Raw genomic sequence first — 26,346 nt, 5'->3', positions numbered from 1 at the left:
GTGAAATGGGGTTTAATGTCGCGTCACGTTCGGTGTATGTGTGTGTGTGTGTGTGTGTGGGGCTGCTTGTACTAGTCCGGACTGATGCCAATTTATAGTGCTAGCCCACTGAGATACCATGCCGCAGTTTAACACTCAGACACAGTATACTGACTCCAAGCCGACCAGTCCTTGTTTTAGCCCCTTAATGCCGAGCGCCAGACAGAGTAACAACAAGTACCATCTATTAACATCTTTTGGTATGACGCGGCCGGGGATCGAACACCGGACCTTCCGCTCTCCGGGTTGACGCTCTACCACTAGACCACGGAGGCGGTCTCATAGTATTAACCAAACAAGGGTAGAGATTAGCAGTTTATATAAGAGCTACAGATAAGCTGCGTATCTGCGTAAAATACCCCCTCAAAATATTCAAAACCCGTTTACTTTCAATTACAGAAACGCATGCATCAAATGAAAAATTCAAATTATAAAAACAGCACGCGGAAATACACAATGAAGCTTTTTCATCATGCGTTCAAAGGACCTAATATCTGAAACAGAATTGCGAGCTAATTTACTCTCTGAGTCAAGCCTTTATATTTAGAACATTATTTCATTTTTTTAAATCTTAAAATGTTCACTAATTTTGAGAAAAAACAAATAGAGTGACGAATAGATGAGTGAAAAAATATTGGTTACCAAAAGAAAAATGTAATAACCCAATTTAAATAGAAACCCCAGAGTAAAAACTCAATTGCTCAAAAAGTTATCTGGAGCTCTGTTATAGTTGAGGTTTCACATTTTGATCCAAAGTTAGTACAAACTGAGTTCTGGACTTGTAAATTAATGTAAAAAAGAATCACTAAACTGCATGAAATACATGCATTGCTGGAGATGTTACCTTAATTTGTAGACTGAAACTTACCGGTAAGGATGTAAGTGGTCATGCATTTGAGTAAGCATGTGCTAAGTGTTGCTTTGAACAGTATTTCAGTTATATCACAACATGTCAGCTTAATGTGGGAGGAAAGCCCAAAAGAGATTGTCGAAGTAGGCAATATAAGGAGGTGAGGTGAAATGGTGTTTAACGTCACGTCCAAGATTATTGCACTTATATAGCGACGTGCAGGCACGTGTGTGTGGCTGCTTGTACTAGTCCGGACTGATGCCGATTTATAGTGCTAGCTCACTAAGATACCATGCCGCAGTTTAACATGAATACAGTATACTGACTCCGAGCCGACCAGTCCTTGTTTTAGCCCCTTAATGCTGAGCGCCAGACAGAGTAACAACAAGTACCATCTTTTAACGTCTTTTGGTATGACGCGGCCAGGGATCGAACCCCGGACCTTCCACTCTCCGGGCGGACGCTCTACCACTAGACCACGGAGGCGGTGGTCGGCAATATAAGGAAACTTACAAGGATGGGCATAGTGTGGACTGTGATGCTGGCCCGACCAGGGGACACAACTCTGCCTTCATCAGCCTAAAGTCAATATGTGAGGGTTACGGAGACAGTACTGGAGACAGACAGACAGACATCAGTAATCGTGATTGAGTGAATGAATATTACTTGGCATCACTTCAGCAATTTCACAGCTATTCGCTGCAAAAATCAAGTGAGTGAGTGAGTGAGATGGGATTTACGCCGCTTTTAACAGTATTCCAGTTATATCACGGCGTGTCAGCTTAATGTGGGAGGAAAGCCCGAAGCAATGCAGGTCTCAGACGTTTACCACTTCGGTGAAACCCACGAGCATGGGTATGGTGCTGACAAACCTAGAAACATAATCGGGGAGAACCAGGATTCGAACCCACAATCATAAGTTTGTGGCGTGCCCAAGGGGCTTAGCTCTGCACAGCGAATCGCCGTGCCTTAGACGACTGGGCCACCCGTGCCCCCGCAAAAATCAAGAAGGGGTCACAATTTCTACCCATTTCTTAAAACACACAATACGTAGTCATGAATCTTTATTCACAAATTGGTGAGATGCCATGTACAGTTCAAAGATGAGGCAACAATATGTCATGTATTCCTGGCTGTAAACACCCTTCATGTAACTATGACAACCTGTGACAAAACAATTACAGCCACAAATTTACAGTTATTTGCTGCCAATGGGTAGATTGACTATTACATCCCACCGATTTTTGATACTATATATAGACTCAGAGTCTGCTACACTTGATAATAATGTTATGCAGAATAACATTTTCAAGCTCAGTTTGTGTCATAACAGCTACTAAAATGTGGCAATATGCATAATATTTTTTGCAAATGTCTTATTCATTGCAACCACATTTTGCAATGATGTTGCAAGCATTAATTTACATCAAGAAAGAACGCTCTTTACATCAGATCTGAAACTTGACATGCCTAATATTCATGGTAATTGTTAATAACTCAAAGATTTACAAATACAAATTTGCATAGACAAATATCCCCTCCCAGAATTTGCCTATTGAGGCAATATTTATAGACTTAATATGAGATGAGTACCTGTTTTTATGGACCTGAAAATAGCAACATTGATCTCGTGTGAGGTTGATATTTAGAGGTAATATATGGCAGTTTTCATATCAAACCTCATATCAACCCAAGCGCCCCTTATCACCCCGAGGGCTGATGGCAAGTGGGTTGATAAGGGGGTCAAGGGTTGATATGGAGTATGATATGAAAACTGTCATAAAATAACCTTTTTATCACATATCATAATTGTGAAACGTATCCATTCATACAATATGTCTAAATTCTGTGCAAGTCCGTAAACAGTCAGAAAAAACATGTTCACCTTGTTTGAAGACATTGTCACAGGGGAGACCACCAATGCACCAAGGGACGTTACTCTAAATCCTTACCACCCGGGCTGATATCGATAGCTCATTAAAACTGCATTGACAAGCCCTATGAGCCCAGCAGGGGGTATAATACAGGTCTGGTTATTACCCCGCTCGTGATATGAGTGAGTGAGTTGTATTTAATGCTGCTTTTCACAGTATTCCAGTTATATCATGGCATGTCAGCTTAATGTGGGAGGAAAGCCTGAAGTGATGCAGGTCTTTGATGTTTACCACTTCGGGTATGGTGCTGACAAACCTAGAAACATAATCAGGGCGAACCGGGATTCGAACTCACAATCATAGGTTTCTGGCGTGCCCAAGGGACGCAACTCTGCACAGTGAATCGCAGCAACTGGGCCACCTGTCCCTTTTAATGTCCATACAAACAGGTATTGCTCTTACATACACACACAGTAGTCTGTACTGACAATTGTATTATTCTTAACAGAGACAAAAGTTCAAACAGAGGCATCTGACTGACTTAGGTTTGGGGAATACCACTAACTAACTCCAGTCAATATAGTTAATTATCAGACCTGAGTTTGGAGTCAATATGTATTTCTTTGAATGACTCGGCCAATGAATATGGTGAAAATTTGCATTACCGTATTCGACGTAATAAGCACCCCGCTCTAATAAGCGCCCACAGTGATATTTGCCAATATACTGGCTAGTGAACAATCCCAATTAGCACCCCTTCCAATAGATCAATGTACACAAGACTTATTTATTCGTGTATAATACACACTCGTGTGTTATATGCACCCTTAATAATGGGCAATTAAATTCTGGAAAAGTATAATACGTATAATACGCACAGACTTTTCTTTTGTATCATTTCAGGATGTCAGCATAAACCACGAAATTTACGATCTTTCTTCTAAAATTTTATTCTAAAAAGTACCCCCTATTTGTAATTTTGAGAGTGCCCTGGGCGCTCATTACGTCGAATACGGTATATAATAATTATTGTCATTTGAAAACAGAACAACCTGCTGGCAGATCTATATATTCGATAATTATTGCTTTTTTGCTCTCAGGCAGACTAGTCCTATCACAGACAACCACACAGAATTAGACATGATCAACATAGACACGATGAGAATGTGACGATCTCACACTGTTCTGTACAAACTTCAGAGTTTTATCCACAGAGAAATAAACAGTATCACTATATCTGTACAAATACACAATAACCAGACACCAACAGACATGACGTCTGTCCGATCTCTGGCTTCAAACAGGTAGCAGATGTCTTCAAACATATTTGCTGACGTCGCTATATTCTGTTCCTTTGTGCCTGTATGTCGACAGAGTGGTCAAGCCACATCTCCCTGTTGGGTTTACGATGTTAGCCGTCATAATGGCGCCACACTAGCGCCCTCTGTCTTCACACAAGCGAGTTATCTCCCCTGCTGCTCGTCTCTCAAACTCCAAATACCTTCAAGTCCTGCACCTAGTACCATGCCGCTATACCGAAAGACCATGCTTGAGTCCAAACATCAACCCAGTAAGCAAATAACAAAATAACAAATACTGCCTTAATATATAAACCTTTTTTGTATGTTTTTCCTGAATAGTGCTAATATTTTTCTACTCATTGATTAACAAATAATCAGGTTACATCATGGCATAAAACCGCCACCAAACATGTTCTTTTTGAAAAACTACGAAAGGGTTTGGTTTCTGGTCAAATTTCACCCTAACCCATAAAACCGTTTGTTTTTCCTGAATAGTGTTGATTTTTTCTTATTCATGTGTACACTTATTGATAACAAAATATGCATGATATATGAACCCCAAAACCACCACCCATAGCACGTCTGTTCTTTCTAAAAGAACAGAAAAGAGTTTCTGGGTTTTCGGTCATCCATTATCTTCCAGTCTTGTTAAGAAGTTCCGCCGGCCATGGTACTGGTGCTGTCTGCAGGTACAGTGTTAGGAGTGAGAGACGTTAGCAGCAGGGAATTAACCTCAGCAGCCCGACACCGCGGTGTCCGCCCCGCTACGTTTTGTCACGCTCAATGTCGTGAAAATCTGCAAACAAAAACAACAGTATAAGTAATTATTGTTTCCTATGCCTGTCTGTAAAACACTCATCTAAACATTAAAAGAAAGTGACTGAATTTCCAAAGATCAAGTGAGGGAGTGAGATTGGTTTAATGCTGCTTTCAATGCCATCACAATCTTAATAATGCTCCAGAAATGTTTCAAGTTGTTACAAAATAACTGTTTTATGACACCTGATAAAACCTATTTTAAACCCTCGACCCTGATTGACTGATTACAAGTACTCCTTTATCAATGCTATCATAATATCAACATGCTCAAGAGATGTTTCAAGTTGTTTCATGACTGTCTTATGACACTTAAGTTAAGCCAATTTAGAAGCCTCGAACCTGATTGACTGATTAGATTTGTTTGTTTGTTGTTTAACGCCGCACTCAGCAATATTCCAGCTATATGACGGCGATCTGTAAATAATCGAGTCTGGGCCAGACAATACAGTGATTGACATCATGAGCATTGATCTACGCAATTTAGATACGATGACATGCATCAACCAAGTCAGCGAGCCTCACCACCCGATCCCGTTCGCCTCTTACGACAAGCATAGTCGTCTTTTACAGCAAGAATGGGTTGCTGAAGACCTATTCTACCCCCGACCTTCACGGGTCTTGACTGATTAGAAGTACACCTGATCAACGTCCTATGGAGGAGTCATCGCATCCTCACGCAGAGCGGTATTGTATCGGAGTAACAGATCTGATGTTAACGAGATTGGTCTGTAATCATGGTTACAGGAAAACAACCTATTTTTCAACATCTTTGATGCAGCACAAGCAGGATGAGGACTCAACACTAAATTAGTCATAAAACAACAGACTGGCAGGAATTACAATGCATGTGCCACACTTCAAACCTTATAGGGAAGTCCCAGACGAATTCTGCGGTACAATTATCAAAATTCTGTCATCATAAACAGTTATCATTGGATAAGACATAAAATTATGCAACCAAATATGCATAGTCTCACTAATGTTAGACTAAGTGAGTGAGTGAGTTGGGTTTAATGCCGCTTTTTACAGTATTCCAGTTATATCACGGCATGTCAGCTTAATGTGGGAGGAAAGCTCGAAGTGATGCAGGTCTCAGACGTTTACCACTTCGGTGAAACCCATGAGCACGGGTATGGTGCTGACAAACCTAGAACCATAATCGGGGCGAACCGGGATTCGAACCCACAATCATAGTTTTCTGACGTGCCCAAGGGACACAACTCTGTACAGCAAATCGCGTAGCCTTAGACGACTGCGCCACCCGTGCCCCCTGTTAGATTAAGGTTAGATGTAAACATTGTTTATGTAGTCATAACAAAAGAACATTTGAAAGACAATTATTCATTTCAAATTCAAATTTATTATGATTCATATCTTTCATATTTGAATCATATATTAAATATTTGGGCATAATACAAGTGCAAAATTTGATAGAACAGTTTGACAATAATGAAAATTAGCGCAGAGTGATTAAAAAAAAGAGAGAGGCAAATTCTGCAACACTACAGAATTCGTCTGGGACTGACAAGCATAAAACACTGTTGATAGTTTTCTAGCATAGCAGTTCGATCTTATCACAACACTGGTACAAGCAACCAAGTACCCAAGCATACAAATACACCTCACCTCCGAGCATGTTGGATGAATGCCTATAGCATTGTCAAAGTCTTCCTTCGTGGCCCCCTTCTTCATAGCAATGGCATATCCCTGAGTTATCTCCCCTGCATTAGGTCCAACAACATGGAATCCTATCACTCTCTCCTGTAAACATAGAGGTTGATGTCGTAAGGTTTGCCAGGACATTGGTCTTCAGTGTTGACTTGATCTTACCAACAAGTATGAAGTACACCATTATGGAATATATATATCATCTTTATAATATGTTTTTCCTCAGTATTGTACTTCTATTTTATCCAGATATTACTGATAGGGTTTGTTGGTTGGTTTGTTGTTTAATGCGCACTCAGCAATATTCCAGCTACATGATGGCCGTCCATAAACCACCGAGTCTGGACCAGACAATCCAGTGATTGACATCATGAGCATCGATCTGCGCAATCCGGACACATTATGCATCAACAAAATCATCGAGCCTGATGATAAGCATGGGTTGCTGATGACCAATTTTAGGCCAAATCTTTGTACATTTCCTACTTACATTTTCTGACAAAAGGCAGATGATCTTGGCATAGCAGGCATTTTCTGGTCGCCCCGGCACTGTCCATTCCAGTGGGTTGAAGTTGGAATGGTACACCTGCATTAGAAATTTGCATTGTCATAATGGCATTACAACCAGAATTATTTTGGAAGGGTGTTCTCCAATAATGCCGCCCTATTTTTACATTAGAGTGATGGACATTTTTTTATGGATTAGACAAATGTCACATCACAGTCAATGTTTGTTGAAACAAGTCTTTGTCATTTGACCTCTTAAATCAGCTGATTTGTTGTTTGTTGTTTAACACCACAAACAGTACTATTCCAGCAGTTAAAAACGTGACCTTTAAACATTCAAATGACGTCTGCTAGTTCCTGAGACTGACCTTACTTTCATAGTGTTAATAACATGATTACACCAGAATCTCTTAAATATTTGTAGACCGCCTCCGTGGTCTAATGATAGAGCTTCCGCCCCGCAAGCGGAAGGTCCGGGGTTCGATCCCCAGCCGCGTCATACCAAGAGACGTTGAAAGATGGTATTTGTGTACAAACAGCCACACACACACACACACACACACACACACACACACACACACACACACGTGCATGCACCTCGCTATATAAGTGCAATAATCTTGGACGTGACGTTAAACCCCATTTCACCTCACCCCACCTTAAATATTTGTTGAATGATAAGACAAATAACTGCACTGTCCCGTCATTTGAAACCGAACCAATACATCAGAAACATTACAATTTCCCTAAATTGATTTTGTTAATTAAGTAACTCATCAAAACCGCCTGATTATCATATGATATAAACATATTTATTTCCATAAGGTGGTGGGATTGGCAAACAAGCAAATTTTGCTTATCTGAATGCCTTTCCCAAACATGATACACATACAAATTACAATGTATTTGACATTAAAGATAAGTATTGTTCTGTGTTTAATTACCGGATTATCTTTCGTAACTACAGCTACTTTATTATTTACATTCAGCACAACAACAACAGCGCATCATTTTGCAAAGCCAACATCTCAGACAAAATCTCTAAATCGGCACTAGAATAAAACTATGCACTGATTTCAAAATTTCAAGATTTGTTACAGTCGTCAAATGTGAATTACCATTTAGAATTGAATTTAAATCGTAGCCTTCTACGAAATAATAATATTTTGCCTTACTGTACTGTTTAAGAGACATGTAAGAAAGAAATGAAGTGCATCTTTCGTGTGATAGCGACAACAACATCTCGGGTGGTACTTACAAACATGGGTGCTATTTTCCACCAGGATTCCCTAGAGAGATATCTATACCTTGTACATGATGTAGATCACAATACTGTAGGTACACATCTAGACCCATGTAGATCACAATACTGTAGGTACACATCTAGACCATGTAGATCACAATACTATAGGTACACATCAAGACCATGTAGATCACAATACTGTAGGTACACATCTAGACCATGTAGATCACAATACTATAGGTACACATCAAGACCATGTAGATCACAATACCATAGGTACACACCTCAATATTTTCAAATCCAAACTTGTCAATGGCATCTTCCTCTGCGTAGCCGATGGCTCCATACTCCAGAGGAGTGAACACTGTTGTAGCTACGTTCACATAGTCACACTGAAACGATATATATAAGGTAAGTCTCACAATATAAAACACTGTTATATCAACACAAAAGGTGCACACTGTTATTTACGATCATACCTCCATAAACACGCAACTATACTGAGGTCGATTCTTATAAATAAATACCAACATCAGTAACTTCAAAGACTGCTTATTTAGCCATTAACACACACAAAACTGTAGACAACAGTACGACATCGGTGACATCAGTCAGCACAATAATGGAACACATGCCCCTACCATAACATAGGCCAATCAGAAAACAGTAGAACGTAGGTGGGCGTGGCCTAATTATTTTTGTCAGTTCATGGAAACATAATGTAAAAATAATTGCTTGGTTAACCAATCCAATGCCAAAAATTACTTGCAACATTTCTATTCATTGGTACAACCCTAAATTCCCAACACAAAAACTTTCTTTCACAGTCTGTCTGTGTATATTTTAAATGCATTCATCACAGCTTCATTCATGGAACATGACACGGCAAGGCCAAAGAAGGAATGTCTGGTGGCGGTAGCTGTGTAGGTCCTCAAGGCGACGTGGAAAGGTCTGGGAACCAGGTTCTTGCCGACCAATGCTGTGCCAAAAGGATCATGGACAGGTTGGTTGTTGATCTTTTGGATCACCCGGGTAGGAGCGCTTGTGGGGGGGAACGTGTAGGCGCTGAGACCGTCTCAGTCTAAGGGCAGGGCATCGAAAGTCCAAGGACCCATTCCTAAAAGCGATCTCAGCGCTACGATGATTAAGCCTATGTTAAAATATGGGACTTCAGATCACCTTAACGCTAAGATCTCTTTGAGGAACGGGACCCCGGTCTGAGGGTTAGGCATTGGAGACACAAACGTAATTAACTGCGTGTATACCTTATGGTAAAAAGGGCGATGTTGGCTGCTCCAACTGCTGCCACAGAAGACGGAAGCATCCTCTGTGAGGGATGGGCGGTACAACCTTGATAGTGGGGGAAGGGCGGTCCAGCCTTGATAGTGGGGGAAGGGCGGTCCAGCCTTGATAGTGGGGGAAGGGTGGTCCAGCCTTGATAGTGGGGGAAGGGCGGTCCAGCCTTGACAGTACGGGAAGGGCTGTCCAGCCTTGATAGTGGGGGAAGGGCGGTCCAGCCTTGATAGTGGGGGAAGGCCGGTCCAGCCTTGATAGAGGGGGAAGGGCGGTCCAACCTTGATATAGGGGGAAGGGCGGTCCAGCCTTGATAGTGGGGGAAGGGCGGTCCAGCCTTGATAGTGGGGGAAAGGCGGTCCAGCCTTGATAGTGGGGGAAGGGCGGTCCAGCCTTGATAGTGGGGGAAGGGCGGTCCAGCCTTGATAGTGGGGGAAGGGCGGTCCAGCCTTGATAGTGGGGGAAGGGCGGTCCAGCCTTGATAGTGGGGGAAGGCCAGTCCAGCCTTGATAGTGGGGGAAGGGCGGTCCAGCCTTGATAGTGGGGGAAGGGCGGTACGACCTTGATAGTGGGGGAAGGGCGGTCCAGCCTTGATAGTGGGGGAACTTGATAGTGGGGGAAGGGCGGTACGACCTTGATAGTGGGGAAAGGGCGGTCCAGCCTTGATAGCGGGGGAAGGGCGGTCCAGCCTTGATAGTGGGGGAACTTGATAGTGGGGGAAGGGCGGTCCAGCCTTGATAGTACATTGGCCAGGACATTTCTGCTCCGAGGATGTGTCTCGCTCTGGCCTCCGCCGTTGAAATGACAAATGGGCGAATGGCCCAGTGGTAGGGGTGGTTGTTGAAAGTGGATCTCAGGAACTTCCTGCGTGCCTGGTGGATAGGGACATGGAGGTAGGCATCTTGGATGTCTGGGGTCAGATCAGATAGTCGTCAGGAGTGATGGACAGATGTAGCAGCAGAGAATTGGTCATCCTGAACCACGATGGAGGCTCTAAATGGCGCTTACTGAACACCCTCATGTTGTCAATCAGGCATTGTTTCTCTGAATTATTCTTGGGGACGAAAAACACTGGGGACAATACTTGTCAAGTTCCTCTTTGGCCTGTTGTTGATGTTGATGTTGATCTTCATGTTGGTGACAAGGATCTGGGCCTGATCTGAACTGAACCTCTGTGATGCCAGCGTGGTTGTCAGTGGGCGGGTCATCTGGGAGAGCGAGTAGATAGATTAGATGTGTCTTAATCACTTTATTAAAAGTGGTCTCCAAGAGGAATCCAATTTTGATCAAACAGAGTCTACCAGTGAGTAGCAGGTAGGGACGACTGGGGGAGGAAGTTCCTAGTCATGCCTGTCCCCTGGTAAGTCACTTCTTTGAGCCTCTCCTCCCGGAGAACCCGGATCAGCAGCTATGGCTAGATCCGCTCCTGGGGTAGGCGCCACAATCCTTGCCTCAAAAAGAATCCTTGTCGTGTCTCTCCTTAGCCCGTTTGGTAAGATTACAGTGTGGCTGGTTGCCTTCATGGCGGCTGCTGAAATTATCCTTCATAACCTTGAGGTTGGAGAGAGTGGCCTGTCGATCTTCAATTCTCTCGACTTGTTCTGCCACTGATGCTGTGGCATTTTTAAAGAGGGTTGAGGGTATGCTTGTCCGGTGAGTTGTTGGTTTTGTAACTGCTGCCACCTTAGGTAACAGCGTTTGGAATTGTCCCATCAATTGTAGAGCCCAGGTGACAGGCCTTTGGTAGGCTTGGATGATGTCTTATGCCTGGGCGACCCGTGAAGATCCAGGGTAGAATAGGTCTTCAGGAACCCACACTTGCCGTAAAAGGTGACTATGCTTGTAAGAGGCGACTAACGGGATCAGGTGGTCAGGCTTGCTGACTTTGTTGATACATGTCATCGATCCCAATTGTATGGATCGATGCTCATATTAATCACTGGATTGTCTGGTCCAGGCTTGAATGTTTACAGACCGCCGTCATATACCTGAAATATTGCTGACCGCGGCGTTAAACAACAAACAAACAAACAAATCTTATGCCTGGGCTCGGACAGGAGTTGAGGCGATGAGCCTGTTGTCGTTTCCTGGTATAACTGAGGAAGTCTGTAGCGCACTTGGAACTTGGGAGGATAGACAATCCTCAATCCACAATAGACAGGTTAAGCCATCCAGGAAGCAGAGATGTGGGTCCTTCGCCAATGTCTTGCCATTACATTAACTACCAAATATCAGTCTCTCAGCAGGTCAAGATAAATCTCTGCAAGAGAAACGCAATGATGGTTAAACCCGAAATGTTTGCAAAAACAAGACTATGACTACTAACCAGGAGTTTCGAGCCGGCATACAATCTCCGAGCCAGGAGTTTCCCTGCCTGGATGGCCACGGGAGTCAGCTGCAGCTTCCCGTCTACAATATCACCAATGGCATAAATGTTGGGGACACTGGTCTGTTCCCGGTCATCACAGATCACACGCCCATTTCTGTAACAACAACACAATCATGTCTTTAACTGAAAATAATTAGTCAGTTGATACTGATACTTTTGTTTGTTTGTTGTTTAACGCAGTACTCTGCAATATTCCACCTATATGATGGCAGTCTGTAAATAATCGAGGCTGGACCAGACAATCCAGTGATTGACACCATGAGCATTGATCCACGCAATTGGGATATTTGACATGCATCAATCAAGACAGCGAGCCTGACCACCCGATCCTGTCAGTCACCTCTTACGACAAGCATAATCGCCTTTTACCACAAGCATGGGTTGCTAAAGACCTATTCTACCCCGGATCTTTATGGGTATATTTTTTTAATAAATTGATGTGTATATTTTTTCTGTAATTATTTGTGATAAAATGGTACTGGTATGCACCTCTATATCCGTCCCGAAACTAGCAAAGGTATGGTTGCCACAGACCAGCGATCAGTGTTAACCCGATATTCAACCGAGGACAAGCACATCTCAGTGATCCACCAATTAGCTACCTGTGCCCTACTTACTTGGGGTTGACTTTAACACCGACGTTCTCCAGTCCGATGCCCGAGGTACAAGGGTCTCTGCCAATAGCGTACAGGATCTGCATCAAACAGCGATAACTCACACAGAGCAGAATACAAATAGTATTGTATTTATAAGCGCATTGCCATGACAATAATAATGATCACAGATTTAGCAGGAAACATAAGGGATTTTTTTACATACAATATTTGAAACTACTCATTTTGACACCTTGGATCAATATCACTACAATCGCCTGGCCCTCTCATCCAAGGGCAGTAACTCCTGGGGTCTAAAGTAATCAACCTACAATCACCTGGCCTTCTGTTTCAAGGGAAGTAACTCCTGGGGTCTAAAGTAATCAACCTACAATCGCATGGCCCTCTGTTCCAAGGGAAGTAACTCCTGGGGTCAGAAGTAATCAACCTGCAATCGCCTGGCCCTCTTGTCCAAGGGAAGTAACTCCTGGGGTCTAAAGTAGTCAACCTACAATCGCCTGGCCCTCTCGTCCAAGGGAAGTAACTCCTGGGGTCTAAAGTAATCAACCTACAATCACCTGGCCCTCTCGTCCAAGGGAAGTAACTCCTGGGGTCTAAAGTAATCAACCTACAATCGCCTGGCCCTCTCGTCCAAGGGCAGTAACTCCTGGGGTCTAAAGTAATCAACCTACAACCACCTGGCCCTCTCGTCCAAGGGCAGTAACTCCTGGGGTCTAAAGTAATCAACCTACAATCGCCTGGCCCTCTCGTCCAAGGGCGTAACTCCTGGGGTCTAAAGTAATCAACCTACAATCGCATGGCCCTCTCGTCCAAGGGCAGTAACTCCCGGGGTCTGAAGTAATGAACCTACAATCGCATGGCCCTCTCGTCCAAGGGCAGTAACTCCTGGGGTCTAAAGTAATCAACCTACAATCGCCTGGCCCTCTCGTCCAAGGGAAGTAACTCCTGGGGTCTAAAGTAATCAACCTACAATCGCCTGGCCCTCTCGTCCAAGGGCAGTAACTCCTGGGGTCTAAAGTAATCAACCTACAACCACCTGGCCCTCTCGTCCAAGGGCAGTAACTCCTGGGGTCTAAAGTAATCAACCTACAATCGCCTGGCCCTCTCGTCCAAGGGAAGTAACTCCTGGGGTCTAAAGTAATCAACCTACAGTGTTATACTCCTCCACAATCTCCTGGCCCTCTCGTCCAAGGGCAGTAACTCTGTACCTCCCCGGTGTGCCCTCCTCGAGTCGCTCTATCTTCTGTGGCACAGCGTTCCAGACAAACTTCATGCCGCCCTTCTCCATAAAGATCCCAATTTTCTCTGCCATCTGTTGGTCAAACCCTCGGAGGAGGATTGACCTCACCATGACCGTTGTGTCCAGTCCCAGACCGTGGAGGAAGCCAGCGCATTCTAGCGACACATACGAGGCCCCAACACACAGCGTCTTGCCGGGACAGTATGGCAGCGAGAAGAGATCATCACTGAAATGAAGTAATCAAATGTGATCACATGATCCATGGTAATATCGTCATTGGTTACATGAACATTTATGTAGCATCAACAGTTCACCAAGCATGAACTCATAGGAAACCACCTATTTAACTCAGAAACAAGCATTTTGATTGGTAAATAAATTTTAGTTTTGTAAATTTGTCCTGCAATATAAACAAAGGATAATTTAATAGGCAGTTGCTATAACCACCAAGTATTTTGTTGAAATATTTGATAGGCATTTAGAAGTTGGGAGAACTTGAATACATGACACTTTTTATGGATAGCAACTTCTTTTATTCTCTGTACGACGTTTCAGAGCTACTTATTGCTCCTTCATCAGGTGAATGCCTATCAAGTGTTGTTGTTGCATTAAGTGTTAAAGAGGTCGCCTTCTGCCTAAGCAATTTCGGCTGACCTGTCCCTCTTTGGGACTCCTGTGTGTGAGTAGGGTAGACATACCTACTGTGAGTTTGGTATTCACATAATTTCTGTTTTTGTATTGATATGATTTCTATTTTCTTATATTGATATGATTTCATTTTTATCCTTGGTTGCTCTGTTTATATACGTTCGAGTAGCTGTCAATCTCTCAGAAATAGAGTTAGTTTGGCCTTCACAATTGCATCTCTTGGCTTTAGGAGATCTATGACAGATAGCGGATCTAACTGCAATTCTTGTTTTAACCGAGTCCGGGCCGGGACATGGTCTTGACATTCAAGTAAGTGAGCAATGGTTTCAGCCTGATTGCAAGATGAACAAACCTTGTCATAGTGCTTTTTGTGACCGAGTCTGAGGCGTGAGATGGCAATTTCAATTTCCCTTTCATTTGAGTATAAGTTTGGCTTTTGTTGGACCTTGGGTTGAATTTTGTATAGCGCCGAAGATAATGACGAAGACGGTGAGATTAACAGGAGAGGATCAACTAAGTTCAGTGAAGGTGTAGTGGATCTGGCTATTGTGACACAAGCAGTAAGGTTGTCCCGATGTTAACTCGGAGATTCGGGTCTCCCCTGTACCTTGTTATACTGTACTCCTTGACCCCAGGGATGTCCGGGTAGCGAGGTCGTTCACCTGTGGCAATGATGATAGTCTCTGTGGTGATTTCCTGCTCTTTCCCTCGCTTGTTTGTGGACTGTAAACAAACATAGGCACCCCATCAGAAAAAACTTTCACAACAACAATAAATGCTGGGCTGGGCTGGGCTGGGCTGGGCTGGGCTGGGCTGGGCAGTAAAGCAGAGCGCATGTAAAGGGAAGTAACTGTGTGCTATAAATGGAAATAAAAACGAAACATTCGGCAGACCTTCTGTTGATGTGGGCGGTGCCTGAGAACGAAGACTAATATTTTTTTCAGCCTTTAGGACTGATTATTCCATGGTATATAATTGACACTTGCAGGTAATATGCTGGAACGATGTTTCTTGGAAATATAGGATAACCCGGATCTCCAAAGTTCCATTTTCACACGTCACGGTATGGTACTACAACATCACAAGAACAAGATTTGATCGATGTTCAGGAGACAAACCTTGATTTTGTGAGGGGTGAGGATTTCCCCATATCCGTTGATGTAGGTGACGTCTTTTTCTCGGAGCTGCACCCGGTAACCCCAGTTGAGAGAACCGATGTAATCCTGAAACATCAACAATGAGTGAGTGAGTATGGTTTTACGCCGCTTTTAGAAATATTCCAGCAATATCATGGCTGGGGACACCAGAGATGGGCTTCATACACTGTACCCATGTCGGGAATCGAACCCGGGTCTTCAGCGTGACGAGCGACCGCTTTAACCACTAGGCTACCCAACCGCCCCGAAACATCAACAAAGCAAATGTCATATCACAGACTTGTTAACAAATTCAGACTGATGTTAATCCCATGAGGACAAACTGCTTAAATTGGTTGACCTCAACTTTGAACAGTATTTCAGTCAATTCCCAATTTGTCAGGTTTAAGTGGGAAGACAGAGGTAGGTCTTGGGCTGTTACTATATAGGGAAATACACTAAACATCAGGGCTGGGACGAGTCCAAATTCACTACCCGGGTACCTGCCCCCCTTTTACCCTACCCTACCTGGGTACCCACTGTAGGTCTCAGAAGTCTCAAAATGTCCGATTGGGAACTTCTTAAGCATAGCCCTTGCAAAATGTATTTAGATACATGTATTAAGCAATCTGGTCGCCGCTTTTAGCAATATTCTAGCAATATCAGGGCCAGGGAGTACAGAAATGGGCTTCATACATTGTATCCATGTCAGGAATCGAATCCGGGTCTTCGGCATGACGAGCGAACGCTTTAACCAGTAGGCTAATTGATTGCCCCGTTGATCAAAAAACTGCCAAAGCAGCGACATAATACCCACTGCATAGTGTTCACTTCACAAATGTTCTTTAACATGCTTAAACCTTCCATAGGCTTAAAAAAATGAAACGAATTGGTTCTCAGGCAATGTCTTTTGAAAATACAGTGCGGGCAGGCGGGCGGTGTTTTTATTTTTTTGTTGTTTTTTTGTTCAAACTAGTACTTAACCAAAGAAACAGTTGTGTACAATCAACCTGGGAAAGGGCCTCCCTATATAAATGTTTTCCTTGAGTAAAGAACTGGAATACAGTATCTGACAAATGTTGGACTGAATCTTTAAGGATTTTCTTGTTTTTCTTAAAAATGGAAATTAAAACGAAACATGCGGCAAACTTTATGATGATGAGGGCGGTGCCCGAGAACCAAAACTATTACTTTTTTTAGCCTTACCAAGCAAAGCTTTGAGCAACCACACAATAGTTACCTGAATGCCGTCGCGCATGACGTCCCATTTGTGATTTGCCTCTGCAATAAAAATATTTGAAAATGATTTACCATCATGCTGTCCATGGATCAGAATCGTTTGTGATAAACACGGTCTCAAACCTCTGACATACATTTAACCACTAAATTTTGTAATAACTAAATGAGTGAGTATGGTTTTACGCCGCTTTTAGCAATATTCCAGCAATATCACGGCGGGGGACACCAGAAATGGGCTTCACTCATTGTACCCATGTCGGGAATCGAACTCGTGTCTTCGGCGTGACGAGTGAACGCTTTACCACTAGGCTACCCGGCTGCCCCTTGTAATAACTAAAACATCTATTCACAGCATTTAAGTCCAGTTATTTTCAGCCGACTTACTTGTTTCCCCATAGTCCCAGCCGAACTTCTTGGAGTCCTCATGTTCCTCTCCTGCAACAAGGAATGCAATACACATGTAAGTGGGATGTTAGTGAGTTAAATGTTGCTTTTCCCAGTATTTCAGTCATATCATGGCATGTCAGATTTTGTTGGAAAGCTGATGCTTGGCTCAGGCCTTCATTTGGTATTGTGCAACCAAATCAGAGCAAATCTTCCAAAACCTCTGACCATTGGATCCTGGTGTAGCTAAGGGAGACAACTAAGGTTGAGTTCAGAACATTGCATTACTGTGCACCCCCTTCACCCTGTTTAGCTGTCAACATTATTAAGTCATTTCAATGCCAGTTCTAACACTAAGATTTTTGTTTGTTTGTTGTTTGACGCCGCCCTCTGCAATGTCCCAGTTATATGACGGTGGTCTGTAAATAATACAGGCTGGACCAGACAATGCAGTGATTGACATCATGAGCATCGATCTACACAATCAACCAAGTCAGCGAGCCAGACCAGCCGATCCTGTTAATCACCTCTTATGACAAGCATGGCTTGCTGAAGATCAATTCTAACCCAGAATCATCACTGGGCAAAGAAGTTGTTGATCAGAACACATATGAGAGAGAATAATTACTGATCTTGTATTGATATCAATATGATCAACATGCGTATCGATGCATGTCACATTGTTACACGAGTTTGAGGTAGAGCCTTATGTTACAACATTGATACACCAATACATCAGTAAAGAAACGGCAACCAATAAAGGACTCACTTTCATTATCAAACAGCACATTATCATGATTATTTGGAGAGCTAAATTTATGCTTTCCATCACAGAATCACTGTTTAAATCAAATGCTGCACACACAAGCATATTGCATCAGTAAGCTTATGTCCTTTGTTATTAAGAGGCTAGGTTAAATCATGTGATAAAATCATAGCCCTGACTAGTTATCACAAGGAGTGAGTGAGTGAGTTGGGTTTTTATGCCGTTTTTAACATTATCCCAGATATATCACGGCTTGTTTATCCGAAGGAGAAAATTGAAGCATATTATTAACAACCTTACCTAGTACCGACGCCCGGTGCATCAGCTTCTTCGGGATGCATCCGACATTTACACACGTTCCTCCCAATCCTGGACACAGAGTGGGTGACATTTTAAAAACAGTTGGGCATGTACGATTAAATTTCACATATTCCAACATAACATGTTACCAGCCACTTGACAGCAGGCAGGCAGGCAGGTATTTAAGACACTGTCTGTTATAGATCATGACAGTAGTTAGGTTTAACAATACCTCAGTAACATCCTAGCACTAAAAAGCCTGTATTCACAACAGTATTTCCTAAATGTGGGAGAAAGCAAAATAAATCATCACAATGCCAGAATCCTGACGCTACTGTCTGTGAGTGTTTGTTGTTTAACGCCGCACTCAGCAATATTCGAGTTATATGATGGTGGTCTGTAAATAATCAAGACTGGACCATGAATACACAATGCCATTTAGAAAGTGGTCAAATGTAACAAATGTTATATTTGGGATAACACTTTCTCAGTAAAGTACAGATTATCGTACTTTTGGGGGGTCGAGTCCCGTCTGGGATTCGAACCCACACTTGCCAAATTGAGGCATCTAATCGCCAGCACACAAAGTCAGCGATCTAACTCACTCAACCACCGAGGCTTCCACAAAAATGAAAGTCCTACAACTGGTAGTCTAGATCACGTACTTTGAGTACCCCTCTGAGCCTCACTGTGGCAGTGTGGTTTCGAATCCCGGACGGGACCCAACCCCAAAAAAGTACGAGAATCTGCACTTTACTTAGAAAGTGTTATCCCAAATATAACATTTGTTACATAAGACTGGACCAGACAGTCCAGTGATTGACAACCAGATCCTGTTGGTCGAATCTTACGACGAGCATAGTCACCTCCGTGTCATCACCGAGTCCTGACGCTACTGTCCATGACAATAAAATGAAATTCAATGAGTCTCTCAGTGGTTTATCATGATTATGGAATTGTTAATATCATTATTTTTTCCCTATTAACATACATGTACTCACCCCATGCTGTTCCCTGTGGGCTTGGTTTTACAAAGTCTAGAAGGGCCACTTTCTTTCCTAGCTGTGCAGCTTCCTGGAATACAAGTTTAGGAAAGGCTGAGGAGAAATGGGGTTCAACGTTGCGTTCATTTTATTGCACTTACCGACACATAGCGATGTGTGTGTGTTGTCAACATAAACACTAGTGTATAAAATGATATAAAATTTTAACTAAATATTCTATCCAATAAATTTACATTTGAATGTATTTAATCTTCTTGCTTATACTATGTGACAGTGAGTGAATCAATACACACTGTCACCAGAATAAGGTCAGTGTTCGAAATTAACCATGAAAGTCGAGGGGTCAGAACCCCGTTGTTAAAAGTTAAAAATTAAGGCGTTTCAATTACCATCCTAGACCCCAAAACCCCTTATTTTCAAACAGACTTTAAATCAGTTAAAATTGCTGTCTTCGCCTTGGTAAAATTGAACATTTCTATTTTACTTGCATAATAAAGATAATACTGATGATAAGATGTTTTTAAAGATAAGTGTTCTCAGCAGGAGTAGAAAATGAGTAAAACTCACTGATTCAAAATTAAAAGGGGAGTCCTCTGGGTCTAATGCTGTAGTTTTCAAATCCATGGAACCTTTCATCTTAATTTTTAACATTAAGTTTATCCTTGGACTCCTTGACTGATTTCCTTGAACACCGTAAACTGGTGCAACAACCCTGTCCCACAATGATCGGTCCTCTTACCTTGGCAGCAGCGAGTCCCCCTGACCCCCCTCCTATCACAACCAGATCATATTCATAGGCAGTGCTTGGTGTGGACACTGTCGCCATCAGCCTGTTGTCGGAGTGGAGCTTCAGCACCGAGTCACACCCACCTGGCAATCAAGAGAGCCTTCATCATACACTACATCAACACTATATACCAACAGCTTGTGATGTGTGTTTTCCTGACATTCATATTGCAATAATGTTTGTTTGTTTGTTGTTTACACCGCACTCAGCAATATTCCAGCCATATGACAGCGGTCTGTAAATAATCGAGTCTTGACCAGACAATCCAGTGACTGACATCATGAGCATCGATCCACGCAACTGTGATACGATGACATGCATCAACCAAGTCAGCGATCGAGATGAGACCTTTAGAAGCAACTCCTACACTCAATGAGTAATCGGTTAGCGTATTTGACGTAATAAGCGCCCAGCTCTAGTAGCGCCCAGGGCAATATTTGCTAATATATTGGCTTGTGAACAATCCCCTTCTGATTGATCAATGTACACAAGACTTATTTATTCATGTATAATACGCACTCTTGTGTTATATGCACCGTTAATTATGGGGAATTAAATTCTGGAAAAATATGTTTCACATAAACATTTCAGGCTGTCAGCATAAACCACGAAATTTATCTTTCAACTCCGTTTTTTTCACCAAAATAATATTCTAATAATAGCCCCCTATTTCTAATTTTGAGAGTGCCCAGGGCGCTTATTACGTCGAATACAGTATTGCTTAACGCCACATCAGCTGTTCACAGCAGCCTACATTCAAAAAGCACTTTTCTACTTGTAGGCAGGGGTATGAAGCATAACATCATGGGATTTGCTTATTTACCTCTGCAAATATTGCTTTCTTTCTTCACAATATTTAACATAATCTTTTCTCATAAAGGTTTTTTATATTTAAAAAATAGTAAATAGTCCAAATCAGTGGCGGTCTCACACCTGGCATCCACAGAGTTACCTCCCCTGGCATTGACTCACCAATATGGTTTCCATTGATGAAGACGTTAGGCACAGTTTTCTGTCCTGTGAGCTCGAACAGACCGGCCTGGATAGCGCTCATGTTGTCTGTAACAATATATACCAACTTATCTACAGCCTCAGCCTCAGCTGATGATGCTAAATAAAGAAGACGATATGTATGCCATTTCCATTATTACAAACTAATGCCATATAGGATGTTTAGAAAAACAAATCATTCTTTTTCAGACAGCATCAAGTATAATTAAAAAAAGGAATATCTATGAATATGATGAAACTAGAAAAAAGATAATATATGCCCATATTTTAACTAAAGTCAGGGTTTTACGTGATGCACAAATGTGCGTCCAGTATGCACAAATGTAGAAAAAATATACACTCCGTCCCTCGGGATGCACAATTATATACACTGTACCTACAACAGCAAGTGCAGTTATGGGTGTCTGTTATTTCATCCATCAGTCCTGACCACTTGATCATTGATTCTGTCCAGGCTCTAAAGTAATTATCTGAACGTACAGTACACTACACCATTACGTTACTTTACAGGAACCTCACATTGCCTGTAGGGACCCTTACAGGTGATCATTGAGGGTCCCCTAGAGTATTATTCCAGCTATACCATGCATGCCAAAATAGGCCAGATAAATCAATCAAGTCACACCATCACAATATTCCTTTCAGTTAGTAAGACTGCCTCCGTGGTCTTGTGGTTGAGCTTCCGCCTGGAGATCCTAAGGTCGGGTGTTTGGCCATGTCATGCCAAAAGAGGTTAAAAGATGGTACTTTTTGTTACCCTGCCTGGCGCTCGGCATTAAGGGGCTAAAACAAGGACTGGCAGCTCAGAGTCATTCACTGGTATCTCAGTGGGCTAGCTCTATAAAATCGGCATTTGTCCGGAGTAGTACAAGCAGCCACTCACACACACACATGCATGCACGTCGCTAGAAGTGCAATAATCTTGGATGCGACATTAAACCCCATTTCACCTCACCTATCAGTCAATAGCTGAATTAGACCACTTACCTAACGTGTCTATTTCAAGGGCTGTGTATTCAACATTCAGCGTCTTGAACAAGTCCTTCACCTACAATAGTTAAAAAACATATTCAAGCCAGGCTCAGAAATTTACTTTTTTAACCAAGTCTTGTTTGTTTTTGTTTAACACCTCAATCAGCAATATTCCAGATATATAACGGCTGACTGTACACAATCAAGTCTGGACTAGACAATCCGGTGATTGACACCATGAGGATAGATCCATGCAATTGGGATACGATGACATGCATTAACCATGTCAGCGAGCCTGACCACCTGATCCCATTAGTCACCTGTTACGACAAGCATAGTCGCCTTTTACGGCAAGCATGGGTTGCTGAAGACCTAATCTACCCCGGATCTTCACGGATCCTTTATCATGTACATGTGTATGCTTTTAGGAATTTAAGTGTGCCCACAAGAATTCCCGTTACATACATAATATCACTATCCATGCCATCAGAATTTGAGATGACTGGCAAGGTTTGGTTTAACGCCACTTAAATAGAATTTCAGTTATATCACAACATGCAGAGTTGAAAATAATAGCCTGTCACACCGTCCGTGGAGGGTTAATTTCAGGAAAGACAAATGAAATACAAAGTCTATTTATCCTGTGGACACTCATATATTTTCTTTCAATTAGTAATACATATATCCATAAATAACCCTAATTCAAATTCTAAGTAATAGACAAAGAAAATGATATGCATATATTTGGGACTGACAACTTTTGAGAAGGACTGGAAAGTTTTTCAAGTAACCAGTCCTGTGGTCTAGGGGAAGCTTATTTTAAGTATGCAACACTGCAACATGAGATCTTGATGTGGAGGAAAGCCTGAAGTAATGCCGGTCTTAAACGTTTACACCTTGGTAAACTCAACGAGCATGAGTGAGTTGTGTTTAACACCGCTTTTAACAGTATTCCAGTCATATCACGGCGTGTCAGCTTAATTTTGGAGGAATGTTGAAGTGATGCAGGTTTCAGACATTTATCACTTCGGTGAAACCCACGAGCACGGGTATGGTGCTGATGAACCTAGAAACATAATCGGGGTGAACTGGGATTCGAACCCACAACCATAGGTTTCTCGCGTGCCCAAGTGACGCAACTCTGCACAGCAAATCGCGGCGCCTTAGACGACTGGACCACCCAGGCAACAAGTACAAAAAAACTCTGCAGGACTCAGTGGATGAATTACCTTCTGACAGAATGGACATGTTGTCTTGCTGAAGATCATGATCTTGTTTTTGCTGATGTAGTCTTGCAGGGTGGACTTCATGTCCCCGTTGACTGTGAGAGGTGGCATCCTGGCCACAAGGTAGATTCAAGCTCCAAGTGCTTCCAGATTACTATGATCACTGAAACAAAATAAAATTTAAATAATATCATACATATATATTATACTTGTAGAACTAGCTGGGGACATAGGGTTGAGCAACGCTTAGACATTATGTGTTAACCTGTCGTCTAGTTCTATCAAAGCATCGTGTTCTGTTCACATTGTGACTTGGGTATTATACACCCAACTTTTTTCAAAATCCCAAACCTAACTTTGTATTAATACTGGATCCATGTAAATATTTTGTTTCGGGGATTTTCATGCCTTTGAAACACATGACAGGGGAAAAAAACATCTCAGGTTTATTTTATAAAAACATTTATATTATTTTGTTTGATCCGCCCTTGAGATCTCTATATGTTGTTTATATTTAAAACACCCTAAAGTTTAGCCCACTCTTATCCGTGTACACTGACTTCTTATTTCACATAAAATTAGGCACTGCCTTAAAATAAAGTTATATAATCATAATCTTCAGTAACGAAACATAATAAATACAAAAAGAACAGAAATTGCTGGTGAGAACCGAAGCAAAGGGAGGTAACTCCGGTACATATGCGGGATGAGAGGTTAGTTTAAAGAATTCTGTCTTGGAATTCAGTCAAATGATTATCCACAATAATAAACTGAAACTGATATCAACATGACATTAAATCAAATTACCTTTTCTCTTTAACGTTAACAGATTCTCAAATCGATACCGCAGACATATCGGCGGGAAAAGAACGAGGATGCCATGCTAAAAAGTGCTTGTCATCGTTCATATGAAAGTTGACAGATTACACGAGGCACGATAACGCCTAGTCCAGATAGGGCACGCACAGCTATCGTGACCCGACTGAACTTCGTATAACCAATACCCAAGCAATGTCAAACAGGATACCTTCTCACACACTCACATATCGTCGCGAACCTTACCAGACAAAAACTAGGCTAGGCCTAACACACGTGTGTACATTGGTTCAGATCTTCCCAAATATAAATCATAAAAACAAATACAAAACAAGGAAATAAAATAGGTTAAAGGCTATCAAGCAACGTTGATAAATATGTGTCATACTCACATTATTTCATATATTGTTCACTCAGCGACAGCCTTGTGAAGACTGAGCTCTTGCCGTCCGTCACGTGACTTTGTGACGTCACAGTAAAGTTGCTATTTCATGTTGGAAACGAACAGTACAGGTGCGCGAATATTCGATCATTTTCGTTAGACGACACAGGATCTACGCGTTTGGCGCGTCCGTTTCCGACAGGATCTAAATGCGGATGTTTTATGCAATGCGCACAATGTATGACATTTAGCGAATAAGAGAATAAAGAAACGGATATAGAATGATTTTTTTTCCCAAGCACAGAACAATCCATGTATATACGTACCTTTTAGCAGAGACCCTATATCGGTACGTATGTTATGTTGGGTTGGTTTAATATGCCTATATCTGATTTGGTATGAATTCATTAGGTAGTTTATTCAAGGTAAATATATTTTCGTGGGTACTGAAACGTTTCGTTTCTTCGTTTGTTTAACGCCTCACTCAGCAATATTCCAGATATATGACGGCGGTCTGTAAAGAATCGAGTCTGGACCAGACAGTCCAGTGACTGATATCATGAGCATCGATCCACGCAACTGGGATACGATGACAAGTATCAATCAAGTCAGCGAGCCTGACCCCCCGATCCCGTTAGTCGCCTCTTACGGGTACTGAAATGAAAACGTTTGATAATTAATTTAATCTACAGGTCTTCAAGTATTGAATTTTATAACAGAAACATTACTGCGTCAGCACAATATATATATATATATATATATATATATATATATATATATATATATATGTATATGTACATAGAAACATATGGTTCAATACATATATTGATGGAATGTATGTACCACTGATTTCGCTGACAGTATGAGTGATGATTTTCTGTTCTGTTATGTCAATGAAAACTAACATTGATGGACAAAAATGTAAATATTGCTGACAACGGCACCAGACGACGCGCATTCAGCACAATAGGATGCACACTACAACCAAACAGGCAACAAGGATTCAGGATCAGTATGTGTACACAGCACAGCGCATGCGCCCTAATGACCCGGATCCAGGAGTGTGCAGGTGGATTAACCAATACGGCTTTCCCGAAGAGTCTGCCAACTCCCTTTAAATAAAGTACGCGGTATTCGCTGTTATACTTAGAGGGTATTCGGGTCTCAACCGTGTTTTGTACGCAGATTCAACATTGACGAGATAATAATGGCGTACGTAAACATTTCCTTTTATATGTTTTATTTCATCGATATTTTTTTCAGTGATTTGACTTCAAATCAGACCCTTTTCTCACTGGTTTCGAGATTTGCATTAAGTATATGATTTGAATTTCAGGGGTGAACAATGAGGTGGTGAGGTGAGGTGAAATGGGGTTTAACGTCGCGTCCAAAATTATTGCACTTATATAGCGACGTGCATGCACGTGTGTGTGTGTGGCTGCTTGTACTAGTCCAGACTCATGCCGATTTATAGTGCTAGCTCACCGAGATACCATGCCGCAGTTTAACATGAATACCCCACTCAGACACAGTATACTGACTCCGAGCCGACCAGACCTTGTTTTAGCACCTTATGCCGAGCGCCAGACAGGGTAACAACAAGTACAATCTTTTAACGTCTTTTTGTATGACGCGGCCGGGGATCGAACCCCGGACCTTCCGCTCTCCGGGCGGACATTCTACCACTAGACCACGGAGGCGGTCGGGTGAACAATGAGATTACGAAGCGTGTATACATTCGAAAATTGTGAATGTGATTGGGTATGTACGAGTTATAGTAGTCTATCTCACTTTTCCCTTCCGCCCAGCTCTTTCTGTTACAGGGGGGCACGGATGGC

The 26,346-nt window shown here is 42.2% G+C and overlaps 1 protein-coding gene across 1 annotated transcript; it reads right to left on the bottom strand.

The window, feature by feature from the left end:
* Positions 1–1,940: 1,940 nt before the first annotated feature.
* LOC139446796 (thioredoxin reductase 1, cytoplasmic-like) lies at positions 1,941–24,627 on the bottom strand. The gene is made up of 18 exons (XM_071228125.1): positions 24,519–24,627; positions 23,314–23,473; positions 22,100–22,160; positions 21,074–21,160; positions 20,054–20,184; positions 19,312–19,384; positions 18,311–18,379; positions 17,245–17,295; positions 16,862–16,902; positions 15,604–15,708; positions 15,093–15,208; positions 13,748–14,063; positions 12,601–12,677; positions 11,921–12,077; positions 8,586–8,693; positions 7,042–7,137; positions 6,510–6,644; positions 1,941–4,860 (listed from the first exon to the last, which is right to left on the bottom strand). Exons 2-18 carry the CDS (start codon positions 23,419–23,421, stop codon positions 4,798–4,800), a joined length of 1,794 nt encoding a protein of 597 aa, XP_071084226.1. The 5' UTR covers positions 23,422–23,473; positions 24,519–24,627; the 3' UTR covers positions 1,941–4,797.
* Positions 24,628–26,346: the final 1,719 nt, after the last annotated feature.

The sequence above is a fragment of the Haliotis cracherodii genome, unplaced genomic scaffold, assembly GCF_022045235.1.
Source record: "Haliotis cracherodii isolate W230 unplaced genomic scaffold, xgHalCrac1.p SCAF_6, whole genome shotgun sequence".
Taxonomy (NCBI): domain Eukaryota; kingdom Metazoa; phylum Mollusca; class Gastropoda; order Lepetellida; family Haliotidae; genus Haliotis; species Haliotis cracherodii.
The sequence above is the reverse complement of the archived record's forward strand: the minus strand, read 5'-3'. Positions and strand labels throughout refer to the sequence as shown.